Raw genomic sequence first — 21,314 nt, 5'->3', positions numbered from 1 at the left:
ACAGTGGTTACCTGGAGGTAACCCTGGTTTGTGAGTATATCTTTTACTCTTGAATATACCATTTGCCTTGACTTACTACACTATATTGGGCTCTCGGTTCTCTCTTCCTTCATCTGATCAAAGCCAACACCTGACCCCTTCCACCTCCTCCCTTTGCTTCTTCCTGTGGACCGGACGGACCTATACTGTCTGTGTGTGATGTATGCATGTTCATGTAGTATGTGTGTTTGCCTTTTGTGTGCTCTGCACAGGATGTACAGACGGCTGTGATGTTTTGGGGTCTAAGGGCTCATGTAACACTTATAATGTACATTCAAATGCATTGTCCCTCAGGCATGTTGAGACTCTCCCTGTGTCTTTGTACTCTTGAAAATGAACTCATTTTTAGTTGCAAACAGCCCAGAAACACATGAGATGAGTATGCCATCTGTAAAAATTCATCCTGTCATGTGGTAACACAGAGGATAGAAATGAATGTTAATATGAAAGCTTCATGCTCAATGCTCATCACAGAGCATGGGAAGTGCATTAAAGCTGACTGGGGACTATGTGTATAATATACAATGTTTGCTTTAGGCAGCAAAAAGTAAAGAACCTGCCCTGGGCCCAGCAAATTGGTGCCTGCCTGGCTGTCCTTACTGACGTGTGCAGCAACACATCAGCAAACTTTTCAAAAACACGTCAATGTTACAGATGATGAAAAGAGAGCACAAGGGCATCTGCGTGTTCATGCCTTTAAAGAGTTTTTTTTTCCTGCAGATTGTGATTTGGTATGAGAGGGGGCAGTAGGTTTGCCCAGTATGCGGCCCAGAAACTTCTGATGGTGACCCTGTATCTTCTACACATGCATTAAAAATCACTAGCCTAAACCAGTCCTTTAAAGAGACTCTGTAAAAAAAATTTCAGCCTTATTTCTTCTATCCTATAAGTTCCTATACCTGTTCTAATGTGATCTGTCTTACTGCAGCCTTTCCTAGTTGCACAGTGGCTGTATTATCTCTGTTATATAATATAATCGTCTTTCCTTTGTCAGCTTTGTCGGCTCAGGCAGGAATATGCTGCTCTCCTGTGATAGGTAGAAGTTATACACACCCTCTCCATGCCCTCCAGGCTCTGTATGAGTCACAGACTGAGCTTCTCTCAGCCTATAACATGCTGGTTAGCAGCCATGTTTTTTGTTTGTAAAAAATGACTAAAACTGGCAATTACAACCCAGGATTGCAGCAGGGAGTGGCAGAAACAGCAAAGAGGGGCCCAGGACAACATAATGAATAGAATGGTATGCTTTTTATTGTAAGAATTTTAGAGTACAGATTCTCTTTAAATAATAAAATGTTTTTGGCTAGAGAGTCACACTGAGAAAACTATTCATATTGTTCCCAACCTACCTTATTTGTTTCATCATAGCTATCTTGAAACTTGTAACGAGTTCCACTTTTACTGCCCAGTTCCAACCACTTGCCTTTAAACCATTTCACTGTAGGCTTTGCAGTGAGCTTAGTGCCATTTATAGTGACGTTTGCAGAAAAATCCTTTCCTGAAAAAAAAGGGGTTTAAAGAATTGTATTCTTTAGCTAGTGTATATTTTTGTATAATCTTTTTAGTACAATATATACTAAATAATTATAGAAGCAGAGTTTTGGTTATTGCACACATTGTACTGAGGACACTTGCAAGCATCCTTCTCCTGTTCCTACTAGAGAGCTAGTATGGTTGGGGTGAGCCAGAGAGAAAGTCCATAGGCAACAATTCTCCAGTCACAGCAATGTCTCTACAACTTAAAAAGGAAATCAAAACATATGACCTTCAGCGCTAATCTCAGGATTCCATCACCAGTAACACCAATAAAAAAGATGCGCTTACCAGAATGAGTTTAGACCTTAATTACAGGGTCTAAAATAAGGCATCATAAGACCAGCGGCTGGTTTCCTCCCTGCTGGCCTCCGTCTCAAGTATAGGTGTTCAAAGTTACTTGAATAGTTGTATCCAACAAGATTTGAAGCGCACACAAAAGATAATGAAAACTCATCTAAGCGTATCAATCTTATGAAATTTAATAGCAGCAAAGCTTATAAAAACAACAGTTAAAAGAAACTCACATATGGGCCCTTGCAACAGGGACCCAGGATGATAACAACTTACAAGCATTGTATATATCACAGGACTCTGTCCAGCCAAATGTCAGCCACGCCCGACTGGTTTCACTAATGTGGTTTCCTCAGAGGCCCCCTTTTATTGGTGTTACTGGTGATGGAATCCTGAGATTAGCACTGCAGGTCATATGTTTTGGTTCTTGAAGACGCTACACTGGAGTGTTGGACTTTAGCAGCTTATCTTTTGACTACTTATATTGATGGTTGCGCTGATATAGTTTACCGTTCTTTAACTTAAAGGAAATGTCCGAGCTAGTTAAAAAAAAACATCTACTTACCCGGGGCTTCCTCCAGCCCCTTGCAACGAACATGCCCCATACCGCAGCTCCACTCTCAGCCGCCGGCCCGGGGTCCCCGCCGGTGCAGAGGCCAGCCTCAAAATGTTGCAGTGCGCTCTAACACGTACTCTGCATGGGGGGCTACAGTGGCACATCAATGGGGTGGGGGTGTCAACTTATCAGCAGGTCACAGCTCTTGGAGTGTTTTTTTTTAAACTAAAAGTGTGTTGGTGGGTGCTTTTGAGCAAGGCAGCTTATCCGCATGTAAATACGGTACTAAATCTATAATAATAATTTCCAAGCTGTATGTGTGTGTGTCCGACTGCCCTGTTGTGATTGGCCGTGGTGCAGATTGGATGCTGCACACATGCTGCAAGACAAAAACATGGACTGTAATTATAAAATTGTGTTGTGAGACTGGTTTCCAGTGGAAAGTGTGCATGAGGTGGCCTCCAGTGGCAGCTCCTAGTATTGCATGCAAAGTAATCTAGTAAATCCACTGCATCTACGTAACATCATTGCTTCACTTTCTAGCTAGCAATGGTTTACTGAGGGAGGGTTCACATTGTGGAAAAAGCATGCAATTTTTTGCATTAAAGATTCTATTTGCGATTTTATTTGTGTTTGTGTGCGATACAATTATTATTATCAGTTAGTATTTATATAGCACTGACATCCTCTGCTGCGCTGTACAGAGTATATTGTCTTGTCACTTAACTGTCCCTCCAGGTGGCTCACAAATGAATCCCTACCATATTCATATGTCTATACATGCATCATAGTCTAGGGCCAATGTATATATCGTGTAGTGTATGTATCTAAGGCCAATTTAGAGGGAGGCCAATGAACTTATTTGAATGTTTTTGGGGTGTGGGGGGAACCGGAGTGCTTGGAGGAAACCCACTCAGACACTGGGACAGCATACAGCACACATAAAAAAAAGGCGCCTGGAAAAAAAGGAATCAGGGGATTGCAGCTAGTAGAATATTGCTACAATTAGCAATTTTATACTGCTGGATTTCGACAGTAAAATATTGGTAATGTTTACTGATATTTTAATATGGCTAAACCTAACCCTACTCTCACACAGAACCCTCCCTCCACCGATGAATGAAGACCTCCCTCACCACTGATGCCTAACCCTTATCCCCCCTGGGGTACCTAAACCGATCACACTTTTCTAAACCTTAACCCCCCCCCCCCCCCCTCTTCTCTATGCGGCTAGCAAGGTAAATTTCAGTCTAAAGGCGTGTACACACGCCATACGCCATTCAGCCGACAGTAGCACGTGTGTACGCGCTGTCGGCAGACTGATAAGGACCCGTCGTTTGCGCCGGCATGGCATGTGTACGTGCCTTAAGAGTTTTCATATTTTTCTGTAAGGACTTCTGCGCCTTTTTTTCAGGTTTCAGAACATACAAACTACGCACAGAAAGTGCCTTGGATCAAAGAGGAGACCGAGTGCTGCAAGGCTAACCACTACATTATTGTACTGCTCAAACAATGTATTTTTATGCAAAAAATCACAATGCAAATTCTACATGAATACCAATGTAGTTAATGTATATGATAAAAAATATCAAATTAACTTGTGTGAGTTATATGAATTCAGTAAAACAAAGTCTAAAACACAGAATGCGGTATTTTACCGACCCTTTCTTTTTTTACTAAATGTGTCTCAGTGAATTGAAGCCATTGTAATAAAGTAGGGATGGGACGACGAATCCGGCGAATCCACGAATCCCTCGAATATTAGGAAATATTTGAGATTCGTGGACTCGAATCCCGACGCCATTTTCCGCTCGCCGAATCCCGACGCTGCATCGCGCGCATCCGCCGCTTCCCCCGCTCGCAAGTGTCCTCCTCCCGCTCCCCGCAGCCTCCCCCGCTCGCCCGCCGCATAAATAAGAAGCAGCAGCCTCTCTCACCTCCAGCATGGAGCCCGGACTCCGGAGCGGCAGACCTCCTGCAGACTTCCTTATTCCCCCTAGTGACTGGCTCTTACTACGTCATCAGTAAGAGCCGGTCAGGCGGCCACTAGGGGGAACTAGGAAGTGAAGTCTGCTGCACTGCACTCCACGCTGGAGGTGAGAGGCTGCTTCTGCTTATTTATGCAGGGGGCGAGCGGAGGAGGCTGCGGGGAGCGGGAGGAGGAGGAGGATATGACCCAGCTACCTACTGCAGTGTAGGTAAGGTAGCCCACCCAGCCTGCTAACTACACTGATCCCCCCAGTCTGCTACCTACACTGAGCCCTCCAGCCTGCTACCTATACTGAGCCCCCCAGCCTGCTACCTATACTGATCCCCCCAGCCTGTTACCTACACTGAGCCCCCCAGCCTGCTACCTATACTGAGCCCCCCAGCCTGCTACCTATACTGAGCCCCCCCAGCCTGCTACCTATACTGAGCCCCCCCAGCCTGCTACCTATACTGAGCCCCCCAGCCTGCTACCTATACTGAGCCCCCCAGCCTGCTACCTATACTGATCCCCCCATAGCCTGCTACCTATACTGAGCCTCCCATAGCCTGCTACCTATACTGATCCCCCCAGCCTGCTACCTATACTGAGCCCCCCAGCCTGCTACCTATACTGATCCCCACAGCCTGTTACCTACACTGAGCCCCCCAGCCTGCTACCTATACTGAGCCCCCCAGCTTGCTACCTATACTGAGCCCCCCAGCCTGCTACCTATACTGAGCCCCCCAGCCTGCTACCTATACTGAGCCCCCCATAGCCTGCTACCTATACTGATCCCCCCAGCCTGCTACCTATACTGATCCCCCCCATAGCCTGCTACCTATACTGATCCCCCCATAGCCTGCTACCTATACTGGATCCCCCCATAGCCTGCTACCTATACTGAAGCCCCCCATAGCCTGCTACCTATACTGAAGCCCCCCATAGCCTGCTGCCTATACTGAAGCCTCCCATACCCTGCTGCCTATACTGAAGGCCCCTATACCCTGCTGCCTATACTGAAGGCCCCTATACCCTGCTGCTTATACTGAAGCCCCCTATACCCTGCTGCCTATGCTGAAGGCCCCTATACCCTGCTGCCTATACTGAAGGCCCCTATACCCTGCGGCCTATACTGAAGGCCCCTATACCCTGCTGCCTATACTGAAGGCCACTATACCCTGCTGCCTATAATGAAGGCCACTATACCCTGCAACCTATACTTAATGCCCCTATACCTTGCAACCTATAGTGAAGGCCCCTATACCTTGCTAGCTATACTGAAGACACCTTTACCTAGCTACCTATACTGCGGGCACCTATGCCTGGGTACCTATACTGCGGGCAACTATACCATGGATCGCACAATTCTTATGTGCAGGATTCGTTAGATTCGGGATTCGAAAGGTTCGAGATATTCGAGAACCTTTTTAGATTCGGATTCGAAGAAATTGTGGATTCGTCCCATCCCTATAATAAAGTATATTCTTTTCATCATAGCCTGTGTATTTACATATACAAAACAATCTGTGAAGAAGAGTTCATGTTTGTTAGGCTAATCCATGATACATACCGGTTTCCACAGATACATTTTCTGGCTTCCGCACCAGTAGCCCTGTCATCTCAGACAGGTCCATGTCAGTATCTTTAACGAGAGCAAAACAGTGATTAACAATACAGTATACCTATATCAATAACATACCTGATTAATGAGCAGCCTAATAATACATAATAGTTGCAGCAGATCTCTTCATTTCAAAATTAGATAATTATTTTCTAAAGAGTACATTCTTCATTTGCATACTTGTCCAATCTAAGTAGGCCCAGACCTGCACCAGCAATTATTAAGATTGTCCATCCTGATTGATAATATTTACTGTACCAGTAATTTGGAAACAGGGGAAGTCCATGTGACCACAGGGGGGCCAAGCACTACGGGGGGCCCCCCAATGCCTAACCTGACGGGGGCATCCATCCCCCAGATCAGGTGTTTTTGTGGCTACACTACACGTAGTGGCTGGATAGTGTACTGGTTAAGGGCTCTGCCTTTGACATGGGAGACCAGGGTTCAAATCCTGGCTAGGTCAAGTATCTATTCAGTAAGGAGTTCAAGGCAAGACTCCCTAACACTGCAGGGTGGCCTCTTGAGCGCGTCCCAGTGGCTGCAGCTCTTGAGCGCTTTGAGTCCGACAGGAGAAAAGCGCTATACAAATGTTCAGATTATTATTATTATTACACTTGTTATGGATGTGAAGATTATAATGGCCACACTTGTTTTGTGACCCTTATAAGAAGGTCCTAGGCTGTGAGGGTCAACAGTTTAGGCAAATGAAAGTGTGTGTACATTGGGGAAGGGCCCATCAAAGTTTGCTGGGGAGCCACATCATGTGCAGTTATGTCCCTGTTTAGAAAATATTTGTAGAGAAATGTAAGCAACGGGATGGGTGCTGAAAAGTCAAGGGGCCCCTATTGTGAAAAATGTCTCCCAAAGTAAAATGAACTATAAATTTCCTATGTCCCTGTCACTTACAGAAGATAGTAAAAAGCTGACAGATCTGACATATTTTGGACTAGCCCATCTCTTTAGGGGGGGATTCTCAGTATTACCATTATTCTTTACAAAAGCATTCCCTAGAAAAGATCTATATAAATATTTAGACCCACCTCCCTACCTGTATGCACACTATTTTGGCAGTTGGACTTAGCAACTGCCTTTCAGCCATAGTTTTTCAAAATAAAGATCCTAAGAACCTCCAAAGAGGAGATAGGCTAGTCCAGAATCTGACAGATTTTTTTTACTACCTACTGTAAGTGACAGCGACATAGGAAAAAGTAATTTATAGTTAATTTTACTCTTGGAGAAATGTACATTTATATATATGTATTTTACATTTGAAAGCTCTGTGAGATCAGGGCTCTAGGAACTAATTACATGTTTAAGAATATAAAATTAGTGGTTACTTCTGGTGAAAATTGCATATCAAGGTTGATCAATAGTTGCAGAGTAATGCTGAACAGATTTGCTGAGCTTCAGTCTGATTGGGTCAGATCAGATTTTCTGCGAACCTCATAGCAGAGCCAGATCCACACTTTTTGCACTTCAGCCACTATGGCACTGACCCGGTACTATTTGTGGCTGAAATACAGGTAGTGCAGAATATCAGGGAACATCTGTCATCAAGAAAATAAAGAACACCTAAGTAGCAAACTTGATTGTAAGATACAATCCTGATCCACCTTATTCTTGGTTATATAAAAATGTATTTTAAAGTTCATTTTTTTGCACTATACTACAAAAATAATTTTTGAAATGATGAGGGTACCTGGAGTGTGACCTTAAAGACCTTGTTGACACTATAAATCTTATTTGTCAGAGCTCCTCTGACTTGGGCTGGTACTATGTTTGCACAAATGTTGTTTCTGTGACTACTTTGCTAAGGGTTTGGTGGGCGGTGGATTTAATGGTTGTATGTGTTGTTATCATGTATATATACACCCTGATGAAGCCTGTTCTTAGGTGAAACATATTGTTATCTCAGGAAATGAATTATAACTAGCCCCTGTACTTTAGTTAGCGGTATCCCCAGGTAGCAAGCTAGCTACAACAGAGTGTGGTCTTGTTAGTGGATGTAGAATCACATTATAATTGCCTCATACGGGCAGATTAACAGTGATTAACTGACCCAGACTGAGCATGTATTTTTTTATTTCTTTGATAGGAGGTTTAAATTATAGATACCCCTCCACTGCTCCTGTATATTTTTAGTCTTCTTCTTTAGGCCCAATTTAATTCACTTTTTCTCCTAAGTTTTCTCCTAGGTGATATTTTTATATCAATAAAATAGCTTTTAAGCTACCTGCAAGCAAGAAAATACTTAATTTTGACAGCACTTTTTCACCTACCTTTTGTACTTTTTTATTTGCAGAGTGCTGAACCATTTTTTTAATCAGAAAATGGACAATGTATCTCTTAGCAGAAAAATGTGGAGAAAAAGGGAATTGAATCGGACCAAACTGAATTGTATCGGGCCCTACCTATCAAAACATATCCAATGCACTCTATTGCACCAAGGGCCAGGGGAAGCTGTGTCATTATGTGTGTGCACTAAATATATACGTTTTAGACTATTTATTATTTGTCAGTAGGGCCTAGTTTTTCCCTGACATCCTTTCAGATCACGTGTTGATGATAATAGTAGTCAGTTTGATAATTTCAAGTACATTGTTTCAAGCACACTGCAATAAAAAGTCATCTGAAGTTATCTAAACATTTCCTTAAACCATTCATCCAATGTATAGAGTTTAACATTCTTCCAAGTGGTCGTCTTAAGCATTTGATACTGTATTTTCAATACATGTGGTTGTCGATAGTTCAAAAATGACAACGAAAAATGTAAAGACTGAAAAGTCCTAAATGGTTCTAATTATTAACTGTAGTTGCATAGGCAGACTGAGAAACAGCCAACTGTCCACTAAACTCAGCCAATATAAGAAGAAAAATAATGCATTATCAAAAGGCAAAAAAGGAAAGAAAAAAAAGGGGAAAAAGGAAAAAAAAAACGTAAAAACTAATTTAAAAAAAATCCTTGCTAATTCCACTAATTCCATGTGGCAATCAGGTACTGTTCCTGAATCTAAATTATTATTTCAAATCTTGTTTGTGATGTTGCCTTGTTGTCCATGTTACCATTTAATAGACTGACAGTTTCATCAGTATGTTGGGTTCCAATGTAAATCAAGATGATCTGCTGCTGTTCTTTTCAGTTCATGAAGTAGTTCATCTATTTGCAGCAGATTTCATTTTCTGAATCTTCGGATGTTTTGCTGCACAGAAATCTATGTGTTTAGTCTTCTGTTACGTACTGCAGGCTTCTTCCAAAGGAAAAAAAAACTGATTCATTTTGGGTAATTTTGAAGACATAACAACAAAATTTGTTTAGGTGATACCTTTAATGACTGTCCAAGATTACTTTGCAAGCTTTCGAAACTTTTCTTCAGGCATGTTTCAGAACTGGATCAGTTCTAGGTAATTTCTCTCTTCACTCTGGTGAAAAAGATTCATTTCTCCTTTGTCTCTCTCTGTCTTTTTTTTTTTAGAAGAAATTCTGCATCCCAAGTAAGAAAAGTCTTCTTGTATCAGTGAGTATAAAAAAAAATATTATCCAAGTGTGAAACATTGCAGATGAACGTTTCAGTGAATCTCAATCACAAGATTAATAAATACTCTCCACCCGATCAGATCTTCACACTTCGCTAAATGAATACTTTTGTTTTCATCTGCTTCAGTATAAAATAGTGAGTCACAAGTACTAATGGTCATTTTGCAAGACATTTCTAAAAGTCATGAACTTACCGAAAGATGACATTTCTTCAAAATAGTCCTCTGCAAATTAAATGAAAATTTATGAATAAGTACAGAAAAAATGATATACTATCAGTATTGTTGATACCTGGGAGCTGTAGAAACAAATAACTATAGGTTTACAAATAAACAATTACAGTAAATATTAATAGAAATATAAAATGAATTGACTGCATTAAAATTTTAATTCAATCAATTTTTTTATATATATTGGCAATGGCAAACATTCCTCCTAAATAGGCTAATAGGGATAAGCTATTATTTCTTGACTTGTAGTCGGATGCAGTAACAAAATGAACCACTAGACGTCCCTATTCCAGTCTTCATTGAAATGTGGCTTTCTTCAGCGGTTGCCAGTGTTGGTTTATTGTCATGTTGGTTCTGTCGGAAGACTCACCAAGCTCCTGCATATCTTCATCATTAAATTCTGTAAGTCAAAGAATGAAAATGGAATCTCAGAAATATATAGAGGAAAGTGGCTGGCATTGATACTTATCCAGATGTGTACCGTGCATTACACCAACTGTGAGACATTACTGTGCAAATATCAAGGCTCCACCACATTGACAAGCCAACCGGATTTCTGACAAGACGGTGGTTTCAGTTGAGGTCTTCCAATGAACTCTCATGCCCCATGCAAAAAGGCTCTTGAGCTGCATCTCCAAACTGGCCAAAGTGCTTGGTCCTTCAATAACAGATGATGAGCTTTCGGAAAAGTGAGCATGCAAACACAAACAGGTGGCAAAACACAGATATTTCAGATGACAGATGGACAAAACAATCACTAATAACATGCAAAAAAACCTCAGCTACAGCACAGACTTAACACTTTACTCATTTGTAACTCACCATACATATCATAAATAAATGCAATTCAAGGAGAACTGCCCAAGGAAGCCCAAGGTCACGTGTACAGTGTACAGGTACAACACATTCATAAAAGCATGCTTTGCAGGCAACATCTTAATTCTGTCCACCAGTAATAGCAGCCAAGCAAGTATAGAGACATGTGTTTAACGCATACAGAGAAACCAATCCCCTTATATCCTTAATTCCAATCTACTTTGAATCCCCCTCTTCCTTGCAGCATCATTCTTCCATCATCTTTCTTCCTCTTCCAGTACCTATCTACACAATCCTTTCACTAATTTCAATCCTCCTCCAAGGCCAATGTTTTCTGTAACCTCTCCCATCTCTAGAAACTGATCTCATCCCCCTCCCTTCTTTTGTACAGGTGTCCTCAACAGCTCCTCCATCTTCCACTCACACTCATTTTTTTCCAACTACCCACTTCATCATGCAACAGCCTCCTACTTAATCCTACCCTCTTCTCTGCCACATACCCCCCCATCCTTCCTCTGCCACTTGTGTCTTCTCAAGTCCTCTTTCCTCCTCCCACAAAAACGTGTCTTCGCCTCCCTCTTCATCCTACTTGTTTGAGTAGACACACAATTTTGTTTACTATTTGTTTTGCTTGCTCTCTCTCTTCCATCAATACAAAAGTGCATGCTTGGTTGAATCAAGTATGCATGCTTATAGAATAGAAAGATCACATATCTTTCAGTTGCCAAAAAATGCAAGTGCATATGCAATGGTCGTGCCCAGCCTTCGACATGAGTTTTGTGTATACAAATAAGTGATCTAATTTCTATGCAATTACTAAAATTCTCTTTTGTTAGAAATGTTATAATGCATTTTCTTTAAATTTAAGCCCATCTCCAGACACAGATTTAAATATAAAAAAGTATCATCGTGTAAATAATAATAAAAATATTTAAAGATAAAAGAGAGAGAGAGAGAGAGAGAGAGAGACTTCTGCAATCAAAAGTTCTGTTGTAAAAAATTTGATCACATGATTAGAAGCAGAAAAAAATTAGGAAATTAATAGCAGGCTCTGAGGGAGGGGCTGTTGCTTGGATTGCTTTATCCTGCTGCTCACATATCAAGGGGGCAGGCACAGACTGTATTTTTTTTTTTTTTTGAAAGATTGCAACTTATAGCATTGTAAGTCTGTGATGCAGAATATGAGCCTGAGCTTCTGAAAAAGTGGTTTAAAAGTGATTTATTTGATTAGATTAACTAAGGATTTTCCACACTGTTGAAAACAAGTGGCTGTACAGGTCTCGGAAAGTATTTGTGTCTGGAGAGGGGCTAAAAATACAGCTGCCTCTGGAAGCAACTATATAATTGACTGGCTTGACCCAATCGATAGACTTTTTCATAGGTTCATGTTTCGCCTTAAGCTTACAACATATAAAGACAAGCACATCCACAGAGAAATAAGACAGACATGAAAGGCATAAAAAAGACACAAACATTTCAACAAGCTTGTTCAAGGAGGAGCTTCATGTAAATGGGAGTGGCTTGTCTCATATTTGAACTGGTAAATGAAATGTGTCAAGGTTTTCCAGAATCAAACTCAAGGATGCATGTCGGTCTTTTTTTGTGTGTGAATATTTTGAGGGCTTTTGAGGGATGGCATAAGCAACAAGAATTACTGATCTCACTTAGCAAAAGAATTGTATTTGTTTTCAAGCGAGTTTAAAAAAATGCTCACAGTAAAAAAAAAAAAAAAGTAATTACAAATGAATCTAGCATTAATTTTGGAATATATGCAAAACATATATTGAAAGGACTCTGTAGAGTTTGAACATATTCTTATTTATATTTAGTTCAGTAGATAGAAAATGTAAATATATAAATCAATAATAATAATATATATTTTTTTTATTTTATTTATGTATTTATTTATTTTAACCAGATCAGCACATTTTGCATCCCATGTTTTACCATCTACAGCCAGCAGATGGAGCACCTGGGCAAAGAAATAAGGCCATGGTTTATAATCATCTCTGCTATTAGATTCCATGGCAGTGTAGACTTATAAATGACTCATCTAGTTACAATTACAGAACTCAGTCCATTTGGTGTAATGCTGATCTGCTTCTAAGCCATTGCTGTGCTTTGTCAGCTACTCTCTGTATTAAACTAACATTGACAAAACACAACTTTACATAAATAATAAACCAAATATAAAACGCTGATCCTTTTAAAATTATATTTCATTACATATTGAAATGATGACTCTCGGATTACTTTATGAACAATCTCTATTCTAACATAATAACATAGTTTGGTTGAAAAAAGATATCCATTCATCAAGTTCAACCAGAAAAAAAATCACTGCACCCTCACATATCTCAGTTGATTCAGAGGAAAGTGAAAAACCCTTACATGGCTTGTGCCAATTGCCTTAAAAGGGAAAAAAATCCTTTCCAACTGGCGGAAGTCAGATAAAATCCCTGGATCAACACCGCTGAGAATTACCAAGTTTTTATAGTCGTTGGATGCTCTTTTTGTTTGATCCTTTTTCTTCCTTTGCAAACAAAGCAAATCAGAGCTCTATTTCTGGATTCTCCTCTGAATCTTATCACTTTTCTAAGCATAGCATTTTACCTGTTCCTTGGTGTTGGCCACTGGCCAGTAATAAATCTCCTAAATCTGTTTGCCACTTAATTAAAAAAAAAGTGGCAAGATTTAAAAAAAAAAAAAAAAAAAAAAAAAAAAAAAGCAATCAGCGGACTGTGGGCACTCCCAAATAAAAGTTTTGTGAATTCTGATTCTGCTGAGATTATGATTTTATTTTTATTTTTTTCTAGGGGGGGGGGGGGTACAGAAAAAACTTAATTGTACTGTTTATTTTTTTCGTTGGGAACCAAATGTTGAGAAACACTGGAAACTGACCACACACAGTGGTGTAATGTTTGGTTCTTAACTACTTTAAGACCACCTCACGCCAATGGACGTGACCGCGGCGGCAACCCCAGGACCGCCTAACCCCAATTGGCGTCAAGTCCTTGGACTGCACTTTGCAGGAGATCGCGCGTAGGCTGCGCGCGCATCTCCTGCTCGGGGGGGAATTGCCCTCGGGAGACTGTTAGACGGCGAAACCACCATCTTTACATGTAGTACAGCGTTGCGATCAGCAGCAGCGCCGTACTGGGGACAGCCATGTGACACGGCTGTCCCCCTGGGGGACAAGAGAGCAATCGGCTCTTATAGGCTGAATCTTATGACAGCTGATCACCTGATTGGCTGGCTGGGGGGAGGGAGGGGTTTTCTAAAAAAATCAATTAAAGAAATAGTAAAAAATATAAAAAAAAACGGACATAAATATTGATTTAAAAAAACAACAACTGGGGGTGATCAGACCCCACCAACAGAGAGCTCTGTTGGTGGGGAAATTCACTCGTGTGCTGTGTTGTGCAGCCCTGCAGCTTGGCCTTAAAGCTGCAGTGGCCATTTTAGCAATAATTAGCCTGGTCTTTAGGGGGTTTACCACTGTGGTCATCAAGTGGTTAAACTGGACCTCTAGTATAAAAATAACATTTATACTATCAGCACAGGCAGGAAAGGTTATGACAAAGTAGCAGGAAAAAAAATGTCTAAAACTGACCAAATTCCAGGTTTTGTTGGTTAGCCACACATCCTTTCTGAAAAACAGCCATGGCAGTTTTCTGCCTTTGCAAAGAGATTGTGTCATCTGTGGGTGGGAGGAGCCTCATAGTGTGGCCTGAGCGAGTACTTTGCTTCTACCTGTGCCACTGAGCCAGTCTATCTCAGATAGTATGTTGCATTCTAGAGCTGCCACAGTGCCTCCCTGCTGCTTAAAGAAGTAGACAGCCATTGTTGCATTGGGTAAAAAAGAGAGGGGGAAAAGGTATAGTAAAAAAAAGTACAGCAATTGTCCTTGTGGCTCTTTTTTTCTTTGGGATCTACAGCGGAGGTCCACTTTAAGCAACTTCCTATTCAGCTGAATCACTACGAACAACTGCTTAATGATATGCTATCCTCTCTTGTTCACACTTGTGACCTTCATGCAGTAGACACCCTTAATTGTTGCCTTAAGTTGAATTTTGGCCTGATCAGTGAGTGTCAAATCCCTAAGTTATGTGTGTATAGTTAAACGTATTCATCTGTTGGAAATATTTTCTTATTTCCTGATTTTGCACACAAAGCCGTACATACAAACAGACATATTCCAATGATACAGAACAGTCATGGAACAAACAGGTCAGACAACGTATAAAAAAGACTGCAAAAACTATACAGCGAACACCGATACATTTTGAAGTGGAAACAAATTTATTAACAGGTCACATAAAAAGGACAGTACAGTAAAGTGACAGTACAACAGCACATTCAGGTACTCACACACATTCTTTATAACGAAATACACAAAACAATACAAACAACCGTGCATTTACAAAACACTTGGGAAAAAAATATCACACAAACTTCGCCGGAGAATCCACTTGCTTGTTTCCAAAAAATTTGAAAATGTCCACCAGGTTTAGTTTGGGGGCTTATTTCACTCTTGGCTGCTTATGTGGCTACAGAAGGATTAATGTCATCTTCCTTACCTTTCTGCTCCTCCTGTGAGGCATCTTCTGGAGTTGGTGATGCACGTTCTTCTGGAGCTGGAGTTGTACGTTCTTCTGGAGTTGGTGAAGCTTCGGCAGGAGGTGGAGCAGGCATTTCCGGTTCTGGGGCAGGTGGCTTTTCTGCCTTCTTCACAGGGCCAACTCCCTTTTTAACTGCTAAACAGAGGAAGAGCAAAAAACATGACCCTTCCAGGAAAAAAAATACATGTAGTAATTTTTAACAGGTCCTACGTTAAAGGGAAGCCTTGATTAAGACAGGTGTTATTAAAAGTACATATTACCAGCATACATGCTTAGAAGTTTATTTGTATTCTTGGGTTGCCAAATGTCCTTTATAAAGACCAATCATATCTGGTCAGCAGATTTCCAAATAGGAATTGACTGGATGGTGTGAAAGGGCCAGTGTTATGGACACTACAAGAGAGGACATTGCCTAGGCTAAGCTTGATATCCTGCTAAGGGTCCAAGACAGTTATTGCATCACTCTGTACCCCTTAAAGCAGTGGTTCTCAACCTGGGCTCCGCGTACCCCTGGGGGTATAGCAGTACCTGTCAGGGGGTCCCCCAGGGGCCACGGACAAAATGGCGGAGAACCACTGCAGCATGGAGCATAATGTGCGCTGCAGGTGCCGCTTAATTGTGGTGCCCTCCCAGGTGTTGAACTGGCCGCGGCGTCTAATAGACGCCCTGCCAGTTCATTCCCCCCAGCCCGCAGCCCCGCTCCGGCCTGCATAGTCTTCCGGCAGGCAGAGCAGGGCTACGGGAAGATGGCGTCCGAAGCCCTGTACTGGAGACTATTTGTGTCTCCAGTACAGGGCTTCGGGCGCAATCTTCCCATAGCCCTGCTATTCCATTCAGTGCGGGGATTTGAGCAGGAGGATTGTCCGGGGAGCTGCACACCAGAGGCCGGCCGGGTGAGGAGACTTCTGCCAGGTGAGTAAATTTTTTTTTTGTGCAGGTGAAATGCTGCCCAGATTGCATTTATTTTCTGCTGAAATGCTGCACCCATTGGGCTTGATTCACAAAGCGGTGCTAACTGTTTAGCACGTGAAGTGCCGTTCGCGAACTTTTGCGCGTGTAAAGTGCCGCAATTCACGCGATCGCAGACTTTTGCGAGTGCAATTTGCCGTGATTAATTGCGTGCGTAAAAGTTCGCGAACGGCATTTCACGTGCTAACTGTTTAGCACACCCATTGTGTTTATTTTCTGGTGTTAAGCTGCCCACTGTACGATTGTTTTCTGCTGAAAAGCTGCCCACATTGGGATTATTTTCTGGTGAAAAGCTGCCCACGTTGCGATTATTTTCTGGTGAAAAGCTGCCCACATTGCGATTATTTTCTGCTGAAACGCTGCCCACATTGCGATTATGTTCTGCTAAAATGCTGCCCACATAGTGTTTTTTTTCTCCTGAAATGCTGCCCACATTGAGTTTATTTTCTGCTGAAATTCTGCCCACAATTTGTTTATTTTCTTGCTGCCCACTTTACAATTATTTTATAGTGAAACGCTGCCCCCATTACAATTATTTGGCAGCTATGGGAGGGCCCCATCCACATTTTTGCAGGGGTGCCCAGTGATTTCTAGTTACGCCCCTGATTCTAAACTGTGCTGCAGCACATATACAGTATGTATGTATTGTATGTATGCAATACATGGGCAATATAGTTTTTCTGAGTGGGGGTGGGGATGGTTGAGCATTTTCCTGTAGCCAGGAATAGAGGAGCAGGCCAAGGGAAGCGGAGGGGAAGGCAAAGGAGGAGGCAGAGGCTCTTTCGCCATTTGCAGACTGTTGCTGCATGTGGCTGGACGTGTGAGAGGGAGCTCTCACTGTGTATCACTGTCAAAAATACTAATCCTAAAAGCTTTTATAAAAGCTATTATTAGGAGAAGAAGCGGTGTTAGTAGTGAAGTGGATAGGTAGGCTGGTGGTGGTGGTGGAAAAAACTGTTCTTTCTTTTTCCTTGCTGAGCCTGAGGCCCATAGATTTTCATTGTGTGTGCTGTTATAATGCGGGACTAGTGCAAGGCAATCGTACTGTCTCTCCTGCCCAGCGCAGATATACACCTCTGCAGATATACACTGTCAGCTGTCACCTCTGATACCAGATTTTACCAAAATTGCTACAAATATGCAACAGCAGATTTCGCATTAACTTTTTTTAAAATTTAGTATGGACACAGTCCCTGCCTATCTCATTTGTTAACCATGGACTATCTGTATTTCGCGTGTATTTGGCTCCACCCACATTATGTCATGGGCACATCCACTTTTTCCGCCACCTTATTCGGTAGGGGGGTACATTTGCTTAGGGATGACCCACAAAGGGGTACATGTGCTGAAAAGGTTGAGAACCACTGCCTTAAAGTATTTTCATTTTGTCCCTCGCCAAAGCTCCGGTCTTAACCTGGGTTGCGCTGGCAGCTTCTGAAAGATCGCCGACCACTGATGGGTTGGAGTCTTCTGCGCAGGCGTGGTCCCGCCCTGCGCAAGAATGCGCCCACGTCACCCGAAGTATACTGCACATGCGCAGAAGACGCTTACCTGAAGAGGCTGCCAGCGGGACACCGTACAGGAATGGAGCTGCGTTAAGGGACACAAATTACTTCTATGTGCTGGAAGAAGCCCCAGGTAAGTAAAGCTACATTTATTTTGTTCACCTCAGAATTCCTGTAATGATGTAAACAGGGCTATTAAATATAGAGCAATACAATTTAAAAGGGGCATTGTAAAGTGATGCAAATGAAAGCATTCAAAAATAGTGCTAGATTAGCATAACAAATCCAAACAGTAGCACATGTTTATGATGTACCTAGAAGAGGAATCTTTTAGCTGGTGTTTTCCTCTGCTACGTGACCTCACACTGAATACCTTCACAGACTGGGATAACTGATCCTCTATGTTGGGTTAGTGCTATTTCACAGTGCAGCCAGAGAGTGTCAGTGTGCTTCTCTGGTTGTTTATAGCAAGCTATGTCTTGTGATTGATAGGAGTCAAGGCAGTGTGGGTGAGGAATAATGAACCATGGGATAATCCATAATTTTTTTTGTAGCAGAGTCACACCTTTGATGATGGCATGACCTTTTACACAGTCAAAATCGTCAGTTAAATTCGGAGTATTTACTTTCTATCCAGAAGTTTTGAATCAGGATGATACCACTTATTGGCTAACTTAGAGGTTAATAAAAAGTAAGCTTTTGGCTAATAAGCCTTCTTCAGACTTTGCTTCTGTATCCTGTTCCTGTTACAGTCTGAAGAAGGCTTATTAGGCGAAAGCTTAGTTTTTATTTACCTCTAAGTTAGCCAATAAAATTGTATCATCTTGATTCAAAACTTCTTGCATTTACTGATGGCTAACACGGTACAACACTCTACGGGCTTGATTCACAAAGCGGTGCTAACCTAGTTAGCACACCTAAAGACTTTTGGGCGTGTTAAGCATTGCACTAAGTAGGTTAGCACCGCTTTGAGTGAAAAACTTGCACGCAAAGTTTTGCGCACAAAGAAAAAAAAACAACAACAACCCAGTCTCTACCGCCCACTCCTGGCCAGACACAGAGCTTACAACAGCCACCCACAAATTCCAGAGCACATGGAGTTTGCCAATCGCAAGCACATTTGCTTTTCGGGCAAATCTCTGTTCTCTATTTCCACTACTTGAATTGTAAAGTGATGCAATTCTTTGTAGTTTGCAACGCACTGCCTGCTGCATTTTCCGTGCAGTTGTGATGCAATGCATTTGAACGGGACTTTCCAATCATACAACAATTAGACCAAAAATCACTATGCATAGCGGAGGAAAACAATTGTGTTCCCTCCTGCACACTGTGCATAAAGAAAAAGAGCTTCACTGCTGTAGCACTCTCCCAAGAAATCTCACTACACTTTTTTTTATATTTTTTTTTTCTTTTTGCAGTGAAACACTTCAGTAGCTAAAAATAGTGTCTTTAGAATTTGATCACATGACCTAAAGAAGCTGAATTGCATCAGTAGCAGACTTTACTGCTATGGCTGCTACTTGCCTGGTTTGTATCATCCTACTGCCAAAACTAAAAGGGGACAGGCACAGACTGAACTACTGTATATGAGGACATTGCAGCCTGAATCACAAAATGACAGTGATTTATATAACTTACTAGTTGAAGACCGGGCGTTGTTCGGGTATGTATTTGGTTGTGTTTGGGTCTGGCCACTTTTTCTAACCTTGACATGCAGTCACTCAATGACCAAGTTAGTGAGCTTTGGTGTCCTTGGCGTAAATAATGTGAGAATGGAAGGAGTTTAAATTTTCCCTTTTAAATATAGCAAACAAATCTGATTGGCTGCTTGTGGCTCTGCCCCTTTTCTGAATTTTAACCCCCGTCACCCAATGATTGACCAACTGTAGCAGGTTTGCCATTAACATTGTAAGAATGGCAGCAATGTACTGTAGATATTCCCCTTGAAAATCAATATGTGAATTTTGATGGGCTTTTGAAGGCTCCACTCACTTTCCTGAATAATAATCCCAGTCACCCAGTGACCAACTGTGCCAACTTTCAGGACCCCACGATTAACAGCCTAAGAAATGGCTGCAGTTTACATTTTCCTAATTAAAATGAATGGCTGAAATTTGATTGGCTGTTTTATGCTCTGCCCACCCTGAATTTTTAACCTCGGTCACCAAGTGACCAACTGTGCCAAATTTGGGTGCATTATTATTGTGAGAATGGCAGCCTTTAAAATTTTCCCATTGACGTGAATGGGTGAAATCTGATTGGCTGTTTGTGGTTCCACCTAGATGTGCAGGGTGGAGGGGAGGAGACGTGAGACCCCCAGAAGATATCTTCCCAGGTAGTAAGGGATCTGTATACCAAGTTTCCTGGAAATCAGTCAAGGTGATTTCAAGTGATGGTGGCACACACACACACACACAGACATACACAAACAGACACACACAAACACACACAGACACACACACACACACAGACACACACACACACACACACACACACACACACACACACACAGACACACATACACACATACACACACACACACACACAGACACACATACACACACACACGATTTATAGATATACATAGATTATCAGCTGATCAAGAAGCTTCCATACAGATTAATAAGAACAATCAGTGAGTTCCTAAACAGAACCAGGAAACGCTATAACTTCATATGATCATAAGCACAAATCTTGCTGTCCTAAACTCAAAAGAGGTGCCCTGTAACTACAATGCAGAGCATCAGACAGTGTCAAAACTTTAAAAATAAAATGATCTTGAGTCTTTTCTTTCTGTGTGAAGCTCTGGACTTTTGAAAAACACTCGTACTCATTTTTAATCAAATAATATAAAATACTGCCAATGAAAAGTTTTAGCAAGTATGTGAAACTTCAGATAAGATGATCCAAACTGGAACTTGTGATGGTTTACTAGCTTACTGTGAGATCAGATTACCTAACATTGTAGACCAGTCATGCAGGACTGATTCATGTCATTTTCATTTAGGCTACTTTCACACTACAATACAATACAATACAATAACATTTGTAAAGCGCTTTTCTCCCATAGGACTCAAAGCGCATAGTTGTGTCTCAGATTAATACAGGGTTGCAGGCTGGGTTGTGTTACAGAGGAGATAGTCAGATGTTCATGAATGCCAGACTGAAAAGGTAGGTTTTCAGTTTAAACTTAAATGCTTCCAGGGATGGAGCTGTCCTGATTGGGTGTGGCAGGGAGTTCCAAAGTGTAGGGGCAGCATGACAAAAGGCTCTGTCTCCAAAGGTTTTGAGGTGGACTCTGGGGGTGACCAAGGTGTTACGTCCTTTTGATCTAAGATTGTGGGGGGTGTGATGCAGTTGCAACAAGTCCTTCAGGTATCCAGGGCCCAGATTGTGCAAGGATTTGAATGTCAGTAAGCCAATCTTAAACAGAATTCTCCATTTTATCGGTAGCCAGTGGAGTGAGCTCAGGGTTGGTGTTATGTGGCAATGGCGGGGTTGGCTCGTTAACAGCCTTGCGGCGGCATTCTATACCAATTGCAGGCGGCGTAAGTCTTTCTTATGCAGGCCTGTGTAGAGGACGTTGCAGTAGTCTAACCTTGGTGTGACGAAGGCATGAACTAGG

General features: G+C 41.8%; 1 protein-coding gene across 10 annotated transcripts in view; it reads right to left on the bottom strand.

The window, feature by feature from the left end:
• The window catches only part of LOC137521656 (myosin-binding protein C, fast-type-like), a 193,251-nt gene that overhangs the window by 105,446 nt on the left and 66,491 nt on the right, over positions 1 to 21,314 (bottom strand). For 5 of the 10 annotated variants that reach the window (XM_068241196.1, XM_068241197.1, XM_068241204.1 and 2 more), the window contains 5 exons: positions 15,174 to 15,350; positions 10,148 to 10,177; positions 9,742 to 9,771; positions 5,962 to 6,033; positions 1,389 to 1,537 (listed from right to left, as the gene is read on the bottom strand). In XM_068241196.1, the coding sequence (XP_068097297.1) occupies positions 1,389 to 1,537; positions 5,962 to 6,033; positions 9,742 to 9,771; positions 10,148 to 10,177; positions 15,174 to 15,350 (458 nt within the window). The remainder of the gene's footprint in view (positions 1 to 1,388; positions 1,538 to 5,961; positions 6,034 to 9,741; positions 9,772 to 10,147; positions 10,178 to 15,173; positions 15,351 to 21,314) is intronic. The other 5 variants (XM_068241199.1, XM_068241202.1, XM_068241201.1 and 2 more) reach the window with 4 other exon arrangements.

The sequence above is a fragment of the Hyperolius riggenbachi genome, chromosome 6 (genome assembly GCF_040937935.1).
Source record: "Hyperolius riggenbachi isolate aHypRig1 chromosome 6, aHypRig1.pri, whole genome shotgun sequence".
Lineage (NCBI taxonomy): Eukaryota > Metazoa > Chordata > Amphibia > Anura > Hyperoliidae > Hyperolius > Hyperolius riggenbachi.
This window is presented reverse-complemented; position numbering and strand designations above follow the sequence as displayed.